The 16391-nt window shown below is 46.6% G+C and overlaps 1 protein-coding gene and 1 pseudogene across 9 annotated transcripts in view; both read right to left on the bottom strand.

The window, feature by feature from the left end:
- Positions 1-264: 264 nt before the first annotated feature.
- The window catches only part of Mag (myelin associated glycoprotein), a 20422-nt gene continuing 4295 nt past the window's right edge, over positions 265-16391 (bottom strand). For 4 of the 9 annotated variants that reach the window (XM_031384273.1, XM_031384272.1, XM_031384271.1 and 1 more), the window contains 8 exons: positions 14820-15116; positions 14241-14498; positions 6321-6581; positions 2915-3202; positions 2124-2220; positions 1719-1818; positions 1429-1473; positions 265-793 (listed from right to left, as the gene is read on the bottom strand). In XM_031384273.1, the coding sequence (XP_031240133.1) occupies positions 1441-1473; positions 1719-1818; positions 2124-2220; positions 2915-3202; positions 6321-6581; positions 14241-14498; positions 14820-15116 (1334 nt within the window). In that variant the 3' untranslated portion in view covers positions 265-793; positions 1429-1440. The remainder of the gene's footprint in view (positions 794-1428; positions 1474-1718; positions 1819-2123; positions 2221-2914; positions 3203-6320; positions 6582-14240; positions 14499-14819; positions 15117-16391) is intronic. The other 5 variants (XM_031384267.1, XM_031384269.1, XM_031384266.1 and 2 more) reach the window with 2 other exon arrangements.
- Positions 11144-11259, bottom strand: LOC116104274 (annotated as a pseudogene).

The following is a 16391-nucleotide window of genomic DNA, read 5'->3' on the forward strand; positions in this document are numbered from 1 at the left end:
ATGGTATATTTCTATGCATGCATGCAAAACACACATACACATAAGATGAAATAAATAAATCTTTAAAGATAGATATATTTAAAAAAACAAAAAACAAAAAAAACCTTTCTTCTGTAAGTTGCTTCTGGTTATGTGAGTTTTTCCACAGGAACAGAAAAATAACTACAAAGATGCTTTGGTTTTTTAGTCCAATATTTTGTTGCAGCAATGAGAAAAGTATTACTAATACACCCCTTTCCTCCAAAGGATGGGTCTAGACTGGCATTTGTCATTAGGACATTTATTTCATGTCCCTTTTGTACAGGTCCTGGGGCCAGGTAAGGGGACAGGAGACCAGAAAAGGGATAGTAATAAATAACATGGACAGACAGAGCACCCCTCTCAACAGCTGAGGTTAAAAGGAAGGGAGAGGAGAGCTGTAATATAGGCACAGGATGTTGGCAAGGAGGAGCAGCTGGGAAGGAGGGGAGGCTGGGCTCCCAGGACTCACTGTTTCCTGCCCTGCCCTGCCCCTCCCCGCCCCCACCCCTACCACTCAAGAGAAAGGGAGCCCACAGCCAGTGGGGGCCAGTGGGGGCCAGTGAGGGTCCTGATGGGGGGTGAGCCACAGGGCCAGCCCCCAGCTTCCTCACTTGACTCGGATTTCTGCATACTCAGCCAGTTCCTCTGTCAGGGTGTAGCTGTCCTTGGTGGGTCGTTTTCCCAGGTCTGAGTGGGAATAACTGAGGTCCAGTTCTGGGGGTTCTCCCCGAAGGCCCAGCAGCCTCCTCTCAGATCCCAGGCGCTTTTCACTCTATGGAGAGGGGAAGACAATCAGCGTGGTCCTCTCTGACTATCCCACGCTGAGACTGGGCTGCTGGCACCTTTTTTCCCAGGGACCACCAGCTCAGGAAGCCCCCGCCATCAGCAAGTCTCACTTAGGGGCGGGGAGGGGCTTTGCAAACGCCACTATCTCTGGCTGCTCGCTTTGATGCTTGCCTAGGAATCCCAGGTTACAAGAAGCGCTCTTTGAGAAAATAACTTTAGGGGCACGTGATTGAACCCGGAACACCTCTCTAGATTAAATCTTGGCTGGACCCCCCTTTTGGAAGTTGGCAAGAGCCTCGTTCAGTAGAGCCTTTCTCTCTTTGGATATGGCAGGGTTTCTTTCAGTTGAAGGGATCCTGGTGGTGTGATTCCCCACTTATCCACCTCTCTACTCCTGACGCCCACCCACCAGCATTTGGACACACAATAAGGGCAGTGGCCACAGACAGAAAAAAGGGATCAGCGAAGGAACAGAGGAGACAAGGCCAGGGCTGCTGAGCAAGGCTGGGATTAACCAAAGAGTGCCGCAGACGCTTGACTGGAACACACACAAACATGCACACCAACCCAAAAGCCCAGTTAGGGCCCGGAGGTTGGCACACTGAGGCCCCCGGAACCTACCTACTGGGGCTCTCAGTGACAATCCCGGGTAGAGACCTCTCTGGACTATTGAAGAAGGAAATGCAGTCACAGGCACAGGCAGGGAAGGCGGGGCTACCCAGGCCCCACCCCCTCAACCCTCCTGGGTAGTTTCAGCAAGGAGCCTCCTCCCCAAACTCCAGCCCCAGGCCAGCCCTACAAACACTGTCCCGTCAGTCTGGTCTCCCTTTCGCCCCACCCCCAGCCTTAGCAACCTTGCCATCTTGTCCTTCCCAAGCAAACTGGGAGCTACAGAGGTGTGGCCCGCTCACCTCATACTTATCAGGTGCTCCAGAGATTCGGAATTCGGGACTGTACAGGACGTGAGGGTTGTCTCCCCCTGAGAAACTGGGGCTCTCGGTGACGTTCTTTCTGCAGGGAGGCATGAAACATCAGTTTTACTGGGGACTCCTGGGGCACCCTCTCTACACGCCCGAATGGCTTCCTTTCTTCCCTGCTTCCAGGACTCCCGTGTCTACTGTTTACGACAGGTGGGGAGCTTCAAGCAGGCCAGGAGGCTAGATGGACATATGTGTCCCTAAGGGAAACATTCTCATAGGGCAACTGCCCTCCCAGCACATACAGAACTACTCCTGCTTCTCACCCAGCCTTCCACATTCTCCTATTAGCCCACTTGGAGACTCCAACGTCCCCAGATCAGCCTGGCAGGCACTCACTTTCTTCTCGTCTGGGTGATGTAGCACACAATGGCAATCAGGATGGCAAAGGCGACCACGGCACCCACAGGACCGATTTTGGCCCACATCAGTCGGTCTAGGGATAGAGAACGGGACCAGGAGCTTTCAGGGCTATTGGTAGGCATGAGGATGTCTGGGTTCTCAGGATACCCCAGGGAGTCAGAGCCCAAATTTTTAAGCAACTTCGACTCATCAGTTACAAACTGAAGGTTTAATTATTTATTCTCTCTCTCTCTCTCTCTCTCTCTCTCTCTCTCTCTCTCTCTCTCTCTCTCTCTCTTTCTCTCTTTCTTTTTGTACTGGGGTTTGAACCCATGACCTCCTAAGTACTAATTAAATGTTTCATCCCTGGGCCCCAACCCCTCACTGGGGGATTCTAGGGAGGGGCTCTACCACTGAGCCACACCCCCAGCCCCTCACTGGGGTATTCTAGGCAGGGGCTCTACCACTGAGCCACGCCCCCAGCCTCTTACTGGGGTATTCTAGGCAGGGGCTCTGCCACTGAGCCACGCTCCCAGCCCCTCACTGGGGGAATCTAGGCAGGGGCTCTACCACTGAGCCAATTCCAGTCTTACTAAGTTTCCTGAACAGGTTTAGAACTCAGCCTCCTGGGTAGCCGGGACAACTCTAGATAACATCTTTTGCTCTTTTATCAGTCTACAGAGCTGGCCCATGCTCAGTGGCTGGATCAGTAGCAAGAGTAGGGGTGTGGCGGATCCAGGAGGGCCCCCTCCTTCCTGTGGCTCTCAGCCCCTGATCACATCACTCACGTGCTCCCTGGAAAGGCAGCTCAAGGCTCTGGGTGCCATAGAGGTTCCTGGAGGTACAAATGACGCGGGGCGGAGCTTGGGCCTGACCCCGGAGCGTGAGGATGCTGGTGAGCAGGAGACCACTGCGCTCTGAGTACACAAACTCCCTCTCCGTCTCATTCACAGTCACGTTGCGGGAAGGCAGCTCAAAGGCCACAGAGGGTTCCGGGTTGGATTTTACCACACATAGGCACTGCACGGTGTCTCTGGCTGCTGCACAGTGTGACTCCAGCAGGATTATGGGGGCAACTGCAAAATGAAGACCAAGGCTAAGAGTGAAGCTGGGCCTCCAGGACTTGTAGGTAGGGGCAAGGCCAGGTGGATGAGATAGCTCTAATATGGGTCCTGGCTTGGAAACCTGGAACTCCCAACCACTTTGTAAACCTACCTGCTTGTACTGTCAGACCGAATACAACCCTGCAGCAACATGAGCCTTCACAGGCCCTAGCTAACTAAGGTGGTTAGATACCCTAAACAGTGTAAGTGTGCATGCCTTTAATCCCAGTACTGGTGAGGCAGAGGCAGGTAGATCTCTGTGAGTTCAAGGCTAGCCTGGTCTACTTAGAGAGTTCCAGGCTAGCCAGGGCTACATAGTGAGACCCTGTCTCAAACAGACAAGCCCATCAGCCTAAGCTGACATACTTAATGTTCTTACACACCGCCAGGGCCCCTGGGCTTGGGGAGAGTTATAGGGAGATTCAAGAGACAGACTTGAGTTCAAAACGGCAGGGCCTCAGAAGGATACTCATTTCCCACTCTGTATCTGATGAGAACATCACAGTCCCCTCTGCACACGAGCTCTCCTAATAGACACCTTGCACGGACCACTGGGACAGACACCCAACATCCACCAATGTGCCATCTGAGTATTCTATTTTTTTCTTTCTTTCTTTCCTCCCTGCCCTGTCACCCCTTTGGGTTTTGAGATGGGTTTTCTCCGTTTAGCCCTGGCTTTCCTGGAACTCACTCTGTAGACCAGGCTGGCCTTGAAGTCACAGAGATCCACCTGCCTCTGCCTCCCAAGTGCTGGGATTAAAGGCGTGCGCCACCATGTTCCGTCCCAAGGATTCTTTCTTCTTTGGAATCCCAGTCCATATTAGCCCAGGGACTTGGGATGGTCCTTGTGAGAGACTCTCCTGCCTCTGTTTTTGGGGGTGACTCCAGCCTCCATATGGGACAAGATAGCTGTGTTTTCCCATTTGCACCATCTCTAGCTTTGGCCATGGCCTCTGATCATGATGGTTGGAGTGCTGTTTTCCAGAGGGATCAATGGGCTTTGTCCATTTGACCCATCCAAGCTACAGCCTCTTTTGGCAAGTTCCTTCCTCCCCCCCTGGCCCTGATGACGCCCCCTCCTGGAGACCCTTTGAGTCTTGATCCCCTTCTTCATTACCACCAACAGCCCTCTCCACCAAGCCTTGCTCATAGCTTTGATTATACATGTAGTCTAGAATGGGTTTCTGTCCTTCCATTCCCCAGAACAGATGTTACACTAGAACACTGAGGGGTGCTTTTGTGTGTTTGTTTTTGAGACAGAGTCTTGTTATAGAACTCTGAATAGCCTGGAACTCTCTGTGGAGAGAAAACTGAGCTTGGCATTAACTCATTGCTCTCCGCTCTTGGCTGTGGATGTGATGTGGCTAGCTCCTTCAAGTTCCTGTCAACATGATATCCCAAAATGATGGGCTGTAGCCTGGAAAGGTGAGTGAAATAAACATGTCTCCCCTAAGTTGTTTTCATAAGAGTATGAACAATATATCATCAACACCAAAAATAAATAAATAAACAAATAAATAAATAAGAACTCAGGCTTGCCCCAGGCCACCATGTGGAGCTTATGCTACCCGGTGGATGGAAGCCAGGCTTCATACATGCTAGGTGAACACTCTACCAACTGAGCAACCTTCCTGGTCCTCAGAGATGGGAGAGGTGCTGTTAGCTCACAAGAGGCTATGGGACTCCGGGCTGGAAAGCTGGATCATCAGTTAAGGGCACTGACTGCTCTTCCAGAGCTCCTGAGTTTAATTCCCAGCAACCACAGGGAGTCTCATGACTGGCTATAATGTGACCCAGTACCTTCTTCTGGCATGGAGGTGTATATGCAGATAGAGCACTAATACATAAAAATAAATAAATCTTGGCAATGGGACTCCAAAGACAGGTATGAAATGCTTAGCACCCCAGCCAAGTATTTATCTCTGCATAGAAGCAGACAAATCTTTGGCTGCAGTGACAAACACCCACTTGAGTCCCAAGGAAAGGTCAATGGGACAAGACACAGATATCTAAGAATTATGCATCCCTTTCAGTCTTCACAGTCATCTCACTCGTGAAGTGTTTTTGTCATCTCCTTTTGCAGAAAAGGAGCTGGGACTGATTGTATTGCTTAGTGGTAAAGCACTTGCCTAGAATCCCCCAGTGAGGAGCTGGGGTGTGGCTCAGTGGTAGAGCCCCTCCCTGACACACATAAAGCCCTGGGTTCCATTGGCAGCACTGTAAGAGGTACAGTTTAGAGGTCAGTGCTAGAAGACAGGCAAGGCTGAGAAGGAAGCCTGGGGAACTGGACAAAAGGAGAGAGTACTCTTTGTAATTTTTTAGAAAGCATGAAGAAGTTAAAAACTAGAACTTGGCTGCTACCACCTATAGTGAATTCGGGAGTAGGTTTGGGTGAAGTAGAGGGGGTCACCCACAAAGAACTCAGGCCAGGTCCTAACTGGCAATGTGTAATTGCATTTACTTCTAGGATGTTAGCTTATATATGTGTCCTTAGCATTCCTCTGACTGTGCTGTGTCTGCTAATAAGCTTGGCATCTCCTCGGTCCCATCCCCCACCCCCCAGGAGCGCACGGCAACAGCTCAGTGTATGAGCTCAGGGTGACCGATTCTAGGCTGGGCAGAGCAGAGCCAGATTGCCTGGGGTTGATTCTCAAAACCTGCTACTTTTTAGCTGTGTGACCTCAGGCAAGTGTCCTAATTTCTCTGGGCCTCACTTTGTTTCCTTCTAGGTAAAGAGGGTCCTGATGGAACAAAGATGAAATGGGTCCCTGCATACAGCACATCCAACGACAGCTAGTACCTAGCTAGCAGTGCTCTCCAGGGGACGAATACCAGAGTTCCCTTCTTAAATCTGTAGGAGAGCAGTAACCACAGGGTCCTGAACCCCTTTGGTCAACAGCTCCTCCCATTCCCAGGACATTGAAACACGGTATTCTCAATGGGAGATTCATATTCTTAGCATGGATTCAGTTCCCCTCCTGTTCCTCATCCTTATTAGGGACAGACAAAGCTGGGACGCAGGGGTGCCTCGCAGTCACGTAGGTGTCCCCACGGAGCCACTGGTGGAAGCAGAGGGGGAGGGGCAACTCACACTCCACAGACAGGTTGAAGGCGGTGGCTCTCTGGCCATACTGATTCTCAGCCACACACCAGTATTCCCCATCATCCTCCGGCGTTACTGCAGGGAGTTCCAGCTGCAGCTGACTCTCATAGATGACCGTGGCCAGGATCTGCTTCTCCTTGAAGATGGTGAGAATGGGGTCCGGGTTGCTCTGTGTGGAACACAGAATGGAGACAGTCTCCCCCTCTACGGCCACCACTGTCCCATTCACTGTGGGCTTCCAAGGTGCATCTGTGGAGAGACCAAATATCAGAACTTGTGGCTGAAGAGATGGCTCAGTGTAACCTCCCCCAGCCTCAAGCCTCAAGCAGCCCCTTGCTTGCCCTTGCCATAAAGCAGCTAGCCCACCTAGGGTGAGGTTTCCTGAGGTAAAGGAAGCCCTTTTGTTTTGCCACTTCTCTGCCTCTCTAGAAGTTCCTGCTAGGAGCTATGCCCTGTTGAGCTGCTTCACCAGCCTCTGGAACCGAACAACAAGATGCTAATTTGGCCACAAGATCCTGGCTTACTGGGGGTTGGGTTTTTCCCTATTTATTTCTCAGATTCTAAATACACATTGGACCTTGATCAGAACCTTTGACTTGGTCTTGTTATTTCTCTCACTGTCTGATTTCCCTATTTTCCCAGGCCCCCGACCCTCTTCCAGAGACCCAGTTTGCATAGTTGCTGGTGGTTACTACAGTTGGCACCCCGAGAATGTGGGGCCTGGACACAAGGGGGTGAACAGAGGGCAGCACTGTCTTTGGCGGAGCTCCGTAGAAAACGGAAGAAAATGGTATACCAACCCGCACGATAAACAACTTATACTATTGACACTAGTGCTAGCCTTAATTTCATGTTTTGGAAGTGTTGCTATAGGTGCAGGAGGATGCAGGCTAAGCCGTGACGTCATTGGCCCGATGCTGATCTCACTTAGGGGTTGACAGTGATGATTAGGATCAGAAACTTCAAATAGGCAATTATCCATAGTCAAAGAACTACATTACATGAGAGGAATAGGGAATAAATAAAATAAAAATAGTAAAATACAAAACCAAAACTATATATATATATACATATATGTATATATACATATATATATACACACACACATATGTATATATATATATTGGAGAGGGATACAAACAAATGACAGGAGAAAGGAAGATCAAAAGAGAAAGAAAGTGGATTTCAGAGTCATTCTAGAGACAGAGAGAGTGAGAGAAGTCTTGCTTTCTCTACGGCTCATACAGGAGAAATCCCTGGTCTTGATTCTGTGTTATAGTCAGTGCACCGATCTGTCTACATGTTAATTTATGTCTGTTTTTGTCTTGTCATCTGAATGATTGTCATTCTATGTTTTATGTTAAAAAGAAAAATTGCTTATCTGCTGGCTATCCAGCTCTTGCTTCAATCTCAGGGTGCACAGCGGAGGCTGATTTAAGCACCCCACATTTAACCAGGAGTCTAACCGCAAAGAGAAGTCCTGTTGAAAAGCTGCTTTTAAGAAAGAAACAACAGCTTAATTCCAAAGGCAAATAAGCTAACAGTTGTTTCTTCCTAGAAAAAAACTCTGCAATTGTGATTATTGGGTTCAATAAATGACAAAGTGCTTTTTCTCTTAAAATTAGCTAGAAAAAAAAATTCCTTGATTGGTCTGCATTTATAAGATTTGTGTAGCTGCCTCATTTGGTTTCTGACTAGTCTTAAAGGTATAAATATGCTCTGCATGATTATTGTCTTATAAGTTATTGGGTATGGTGAAAAGTTGTAACATTGGTAACAGAAAGTTAGCTTAAAACTGGTAACTCAGGGTTGGAGTCATTTTTAACTACACGTGGCATGAGCTAGCCAAGAAACCAGGCCATAAAGAGTGAATGTGTATGTGCAAATAATAAAGAACTGCGTGAAATGATGTATGGAACACCCTCGTTGTAATTGGCATGGCTGGCAGATGGACTCCAGCTGGAGTTTAACAGCCGCTTAGCACCATCTAACAGCCGCTAAGTTTAAGTTGCAGGCCATTTATCAGGTGGTAAAATTTAGAGCAGCCATTTAGTAGCTGCTTAACATCATATAGCAGCTATACCTTAAATTATGGGCCATATAACAGGCAATAAAATTTTTCATATGCTCCTAGTATAAGAACCTCTGACCTAGAAGTCTAAATTGACACCTCGAAGTCACCTGTGATCCCAAAGGAAATGAGAAAGAACAGGCAGAAGCACAGAGTACACTGAAAGGCCAAGAGGGGAAGCTCTAAACTTACTCAACTCTGACCCAATAGGGAGTGAGAAAGAACAGGCAGAGCGCAGTAAAGGAGCCAGGGCAGCCGAAACTTACACCCTAAAAGACCAAAGAGCTAAGGGTGAGAGTACGGGTCTCCAAGCCTAATGAGAGAGTGGCTGGCAAAAAGACTAGTGAGACAAGCTGATAAATTATTTAATAGATTATTGAAAAACCCACCAAAAATTACTATCACCTGGTACTTTAAAAAGAAAACAATAGGGGCTGGTGAGATGGCTCAGTGGGTAAGATCACCGATTGTTCTTCTGAAGGTCATGAGTTCAAATCCCAGCAACCACATGGTGGCTCACAACCACCAATGAGATCTGATGACCTCTTCTGGTGTGTCTGAAGTCAGCTACAGTGTACTTATGTGTAATAATAAACAAATCTTTAAAGAAAAAAAGAAAAGAAAACAATAAAGGTACTGTACCACATAACCTATCAGCTAACACCATGATTTTGCTTTCCAAAATTCTGGTGTGCTCTGAGCAGCTGTCTCAGAATGACCCAGGCTCGATAACTGCAGTTAAAAAGCAGGGAGACACTTAAAAACTTTGTAACGTGAATGTAATGTTTTTGGTATTGATTTTAAAGAGAATAGATTGTTTAAAATTGAGCTTTGCTTTCCAAAAGTTATGGTTATGGCTTAATATTACAAAAGAAAGTTAGAAGGTATGGTTAAAATTGACAGTGTTCCATTGGCTGCAGTTTGCAGTTTGGTCGCAAGCTTAAGATTCTTAACTCACCTATCTATATTTTATAATTAAGATGATTGCTAGAGTAATAATAGTTAAAGACAACTGTGGCCAGTATGGGCCCAATGCCCCTTTTACATAAACTTTATTGGATACAGTGATTAGAAAAATCTTACCCCACCCCCCTGAGGTTAAAAAGGAGATCTCAGTGAAAATTTATTAAATAAAAACAGTTAGCCGGGCAGTGGTGGCGCATACCTTTAATCCCAGCACTTGGGAGGCAGAGGCAGGTGGATTTCTGAGTTCGAGGCCAGCCTGGTTCCAGGACAGCCAGGGCTACACAGAGAAACCCTGTCTCAAAAAACAAAAACAAAAAAACAAAAAAAAAAAAACAGTAAAATTTTCGAAAACTCTCAAAAAGGGGTTCCTTTTGTCACACAATTGTCTCATGAGAATGCTAGTACAGTTCTATGCCACCCTAAAAATTTTAGGGACAGACAGCTAAATTGCTCCTCAGGAGTCTGTCCTCACTGCAGGAGGTGTAATCTCGAGGCCAAAACTCAGGCAGCATACTCAAAGAAACAGAAGTATTTACACTTGAATTAATGCAAGAGAGCCGCACCTCTGCCAAGCTCCTGAGGCATCTCCTTTGCTTTGCAAACCCAGCCACGGAAAGTCTTTGTGGCCTCAACTCTCCTTGCCTTCTGGGAATTATTTTTAAGACAAAACACCCTTATCTCGGATCTATTCAGGTGCTGTTTAAAATAAAGTTTAAAATTGGGATTTGTAAAGTTCAATGAGGCTGTAAAATTTATAGGGACATTACAATCTGACCTGCCTACTTCATATAAAGTTATTGTGTATTTAAAAGGTTGTTTTCCCCTCTACATCCTGGCAATTTTAAAGACTTTGCTTCTAGTGAGTTTGTAAACATTAGAAATTTTTGCCTTTAAAAATGGCTAATAGCCTTACATTATGTATATTTTTTTTGTCTCTGCTTCAGTACAAGAGGCCAGGACTTTGAATTTTTCAGTGAACATTGATTATTATCTAATCCCTCTAATAGGAAATTTTAATACCTTTGCTCTCTTACCAGGAGCTTTAAAAACGAGTAGTTTCAGAGGCAATATCTTTTTCAATATTTCGGCCTCAGTTATATCAAGAAAGTTATATCAAGAAAGAAAAGATGAGTTGCTTACTTCAGATTCCTTTTGACTAAGGCCTTGCCTGAAGCTCACCACAGGACTTAGGCCTTGAGAGACAAAGAGCTTTTGCAGAGAGTAAAGGAAGCTCCTGTAAACAGTTGCTGTCGATTGTAATCAATTGCAGCCAAATGTCTGGTTTTTGTTACTCAGTGTGCCCACAGCAACTCAGCAAAAGAGAGCATTAATATAGATTCATCTTTTCTCACATTCAAAGTAAAGTTTTAACATCATATTATGAAATTGTTGTGGTGTTAATGAAGAAATATTTGATGAAATCATGAAAGTATTTTAGAAAAAAAATTCAAAAACCTGATGAGATGTCCATTTCTTGGTTCAAACAGCAATTAAATTGGTTATTGTAAAATATTGATATTTGGCCTATTACATAGTAAAAATTTTATGCAAAAATAATAATTTTTATCCAAAAGGCAAACTGTTAAAATTTGCTTAAATGCATGCTTTTACATTTCCTATAAATTTATGTATACATATCATAAAAATATATATACATCTACAGCCCTTCTATGGGAGAAAATTATATTTAAGTCACATGTTTAGTCTCATGAACTTTCCCCTACTTTAGCACCAATAATTAAACTACATGCTATAGTCACTATTTTTTTTTTAAAGCCTACAGCACCTGGTATTCCCAAGCAGTCTCCCATCCAAGTACTAACCAGGGACCCTGCTTAGCTTCTGAGATCAGACAAGATCGGGCGTGTTTAGGGTGGTATGGCCGTAGGCTGTAGTCACTATTTTTAAGGTGATAAAATCAAGCTTTAATTTGTATATTGATAGCACATATATATATTTGTATAGGTATATATCAGAGCTTTCAATTGCTTATGATAATTTGGCATTTTTAAAGAATAATTCTGATTTTAAAATTAAAAGTAAAATATACACATGTGACTATTGATACTTTTTCAGGCTTTCTAGTTACAATTACCTTAACATAAAAAGCAACAAAAATTATAAATGGTTATTGCCTGCATTATATTTCTATACTTAATGTCCCTAATCAGAGTAAAACATTATGGAACTGACTATTACCATCAAGCATTTAAAATGTTTTGTCAACAATTTAATGTTACCCATATTACTGAAATAACTTATAATTCTCAAAGACAATGAAGTGCTCAACGTGCACTTCGCATTTTGAAAATTTGGTTTTTAATCACGAAAGGAGGGGGAATCATACCCTCCAAAGTTACCTCCAAAGCACATCTCGCTTTTGTCTTATTTGTCTCAAAATTTTTGCAGACTGATGCTAAGGGTCAGTCTGCTATGGATTGCCACTGGTATCCATGCATTTCCAGTTTTCATGCCATGGTGAAATGGAGAGCTCCACCTACTAACACATGGAATGGTCCAGACCCAGTTTTAATATGGGGAAGAGGCTCCTTTGTGCTTTCTCACAAAAAGAAGACAGAGCGTGATGGCTGCCTGAAAGATTGGTTCATCAAGTGGACACAGATCCTGAGTCTTTTTAGTAAACATGCTTCCAACTAAATTAATGGCTAATTTTTTTTTTAAGCCAGCAAAATAGCCTCCAGTATTTTCCTGAGAGTTTACAGTTCCTTTGTGATTCTCAGAGCCACTTCCCCTTGAGTGTGAGTGTTGCTGATTTGCAACTGAATTGAGTACCGGAACATCCTTACAGATAATGTTAAGCTTATTGCTTTCAAACTTTTGACTTTGTATCTCAAGCAGGTTTGTTACAGACATGCAGGCTCCACTCTAGGCTTGACTTCAGAGAGGCTCTATGTGGCAGTAATTCATCATGATGAAGAAAAAGTGTTAAGCGCATATTGTGGCTTTGGTCTGTATGGGGAAAAGGTGTGCCATGAGGGCCTGCAGCCAAAGATGGGCCGCTGGGTCTATGGCTCTCATCAATCTAAGACAGAGTCATGTGCCAAGAGGCCGTGTTTATTAATAATAAACACTAAAAGGCCCTGATTGTGCAAATAAACACAAACAAGCTGCACGTGATCTCCGAGACGGGTAAGAGAGAGACCGGTAGATCTAGTCCTAAGATAGGTGGGGCCGCCAGCCACCATAACTCCCAGGCAGGACTATGGTGCATAAATATGCCCATAGTCCTAGTCCAGCTAATTTTTAATAAATAAAAAGGGAGGAACTGTAACCTCCCCCCAGCCTCAAGCCGGCTGAACCAGACCTTGCCCTTGCCACAAAGCAGCTAGCCCACCTAGGGTGAGGTTTCCTGAGATAAAGGAAGCCTTTTTGTTCTGCCACTTCTCTGCCTCTCTTGAAGTTCCTGCTAGGAGCTGTGCCCTGCTGAGCTGCTTCAACTGCCTCCAAAACCAAACAACAGGATGCTAATTTGGCCACAAGATCCTGGCTTACTGGGGGATGGGTTTTTCCCTGCCTATTTATTTCTTAGATTCTAAATACACACTGGACCTTGATCAGAACCTTTGACTCGGTCTTGTTATTTCTCTCACTGTCTGATTCCCCTATTTTCCCAGGCCCCTGCCCCTCTTCCAGAGACCGGGTTTGCATAGCAGCTGACGGTTACTACAGCTCAGTGGGTAAGAGCACTGGCTGCTTTTCCAGAGGACTGGGGTTCAATTCTCAGCACCCACATGGCAGCTCATGACTGTAAATCCAAGATCCGGCACCCTCATACAGACACACATGCAGGCAAAACACCAATGCACAGAAAATAAAAACAAATAAATTATATAAAAGAAAAAGAGGCATTCACAAGCCTTAAAAATAATCAGAACCCACGGGACCTGCTGATCTACTGGCCAACCCCCACCACCAAATGTGACCCGACACCCTGACAGTCCCATCCAGTCCTGGCTGCCTTATTGACATGAACTGTCTGTCATCCTTTTTTTCCCTTTTTAATGCTGTTTGCTTATTTGTTCATTTACTTTTGGGACAAGCTCTTGCCCTGTAGCCCTAGCTGGCCTCTTATTTCACTATATAGTCAAGACTGGCCTTGAACTCATGGCAATCAATCCTTCTGCCTTAACCTCCTGAATGTTGGAATTATGTGTGTGGTCTGGGAACTTGTTTTTGGATGCTGGCACTACCCCATCCTAGATATGCAGACCCTGTGTCTTGATGCTAGGACTCATTTTTCCCATCTTGAAAATGGGCTTATAATAATTCCAGCCTCATAGAATAGGGCTGATCATCCAACATGGGACAAGACCCTGCCAAGTGACAAGAACTATTCCAGCTGAGCAAGGCCCTTAGGGAAAGATGCTGTGTACGGAAATAAAATACATTTCCAGCCAGAGATTTGTGCTATGGGAAGAAACCAAAGCTTAGGGAGGAGGAATTGGGTGGTCGTGGTTCTAAGTAGGGTGGTAAGGAAAGATTTCTGGGAGCCGAGCAGGAGGTGTGGAGGATGCCAGTCAAGGAAAGCTGAGCGAACACTGGCTGTGACTGTCTTTATTATCCCCAGCCCTGGGCACTGTGCCTCAGTACATATTTGTGAATGAATGAATGAATACATGTATGAATGGCCTGGGCTTGATTCTCAGTTAAGGGTTCTGCTCCGATATCATCTGTCTCCTCTTACAGCCAGGTCCTCTCAATGAGGCTGATTGATGCTTGGAGCCCTTCCATTAAACTACCGCTGCAAACTGCAAGTAAGTTCCTGTTGTTTAAGGCTAGTAGTTAAGGCTAGCAGTTTCCCAATGTCTGTTCCCTGCAGGGGTATACGGATGCCCCAGGTAGAGACTCACACATGACGCTCAGCTCCACTGTGCGGTTGTCCTGGCCATAGGCATTCTCTGCCAGGCAAGCATAGACGCCGTCCTCTCCTGGGGTCACGTCCTCCAGATCTAGGTACAGGCTCTCGGCAACTGCCTCCCTCAACACCGTCCCATCCCGCATCCAAGTCAGCAGCGGCGGCGGGTTGCTGTCAGCCCCACAGACCAGGCTGACGTGCGAGCCCTCAATGGCTTCCACAGAGGAATTCATCTCCACAATCACTGGGGGGTCTGAAGCCCGGAATAAGGCGAAGGGTCAGCCGGCTGATTGATGGGTGCATCAAATCCAGGACTGTGCTACAAGCCCAGGCCCTACCCCCAGATCCCACCTTCCAGGACCCACCCACCAGACCTAATTTAACTCGACCAGCGTGGGCCCCGCCCCAAGCCCCCTCCCTCCAGGTACGATCCCCCCAGACCAGCCCTGCCCCAGTACACAGCCCACCAACAAGATCCCGCCCCCAATTTCTATCCATCCAAGCCCCTATCCTGCCACTCCCTGCCCCGTTTCTTCCAGTCCCTGCCCCTGCCCCAACCCGCACCCAGGCTCACACTTGACGTCCAGACTGGCGTAACCCTCGAACTGCAAGGTGGTGTTGGGGAAGGCAGCCTGACAGCCCAGACGGTGGCCGTTGGCCTCTCTAGTGGGCACGAAGTGTAGCAGCGACACCTGCACCCAGGTGCCTTCATCCTCACGGAGCCGACCCAGCACAGTGGGCTCCCCTAGCCCCTCGTGGCCTAGCCAGCTCAGCTCTGGGCGCAGCTCCGGGCAGTTGTCCGGCACCATGCAGCTGACCTCCACTTCCGTTCCTGCCACCACTTCTGGAGGCACCACGATGTTGGGGCTGTCTGTGTACCAGGAGGAGAAGGAGGTTCTGGGAGCATTCTCAGGCTGTGGTCACGTCCACCTGTCTGGCTCCACTCCTAGAACCTTATCCCTTTGAATGCCCAGTGCAGCGTATCTGCTATGCCTTTTCCAAGTGTTGGTCACCGCCCCCCAAGCGCGCGCGCGCGCACATACACACACACACACACACACACACACACACACACACACCAAGCACTTCACACAGCCTCTGTGGTCCTTGTATATACCCCCTTCCTGGGTGGGCCGCTGGGTTGGGGAGAAGGGACAGTTGTCAGGGTGTGATGTTTATGTATAGGTATGTGATACTGTCCTGTTTGGTTTTGCATCAACCTGGGTCATGTGGGAAGACTGAACCTCAAATGGAAAAATGGTTCTATCAGATTGGCCCTGCCATAAGTCTGGGGAGTTTTTTTCTTGAATGATGATCGATTTAGAAGGATTTAGCCATAGTGGGTGAGTGCCATTTTGGGGCATGTGACCCTGGGAGGTATAAGAAAAGTTGTTGAATGTGAAGCTGAGGAGTAAGCTGGAAGTAGCATTCCTCTGTAGTCTCTTGCCTTGAGGCTCTGCCTGTCCCTAAGTGATGGACTCCGATCTGAGCATTAACTGAAATACCTTCTGTCCTGCCATGTTGCTTATCGTGCTTACCACAGCAATAGAAAGCAAGCTAAGACAGGTATAGTATAGGGGTGGGGAGCTACATGTTTTGTGGGTGCACGTGCGTGGTTTGGGAATGTGGTCCATTATAGTCCAGTGTGCTGAGTGTGTGGTGTGTGATGTGGTCTCTTTCCATAGCAGGGCTGTAGTGTGCCTGCTCATAAAGACCAAACGCCTCTAGGAAACTTAACCTAAGGTCTCTAATTAGGGACACCTCTCAGAAATCAGGCAGTGAGAATCCCTGAGGCCGGGCAGCGACCTCTATTTTAATTGACAAACCTGACCACAGCTACCAGTCTTTCCCCCCCTAATTTCCTCCCCACCCCATTTTGAGGATAAACCCTTGGACTTGGTACATCCTAATCCCTCTGGTTACTCTTTATTTTGAGGGTCTTATTAAGTTCTTAAAGCTGGCCTCAAACTAACTCAGTATCCCAGATGGGCTTGTAGTCTTCCTGCTTCAGCCTTCCAAGTAGCTGGGAATAAGGCCTATACCATCAGGCCCTGTCTTTTTATTTCTCTTCTTTCTCTCTGTCTGCCTACCTGCCTGTCTTTCTGCCTTTGTTTCTTCCTTCTTGTTTTTTTTTTTTTTTTTTTTT

Source organism: Mastomys coucha, unplaced genomic scaffold, assembly GCF_008632895.1.
Source record: "Mastomys coucha isolate ucsf_1 unplaced genomic scaffold, UCSF_Mcou_1 pScaffold21, whole genome shotgun sequence".
NCBI lineage: Eukaryota > Metazoa > Chordata > Mammalia > Rodentia > Muridae > Mastomys > Mastomys coucha.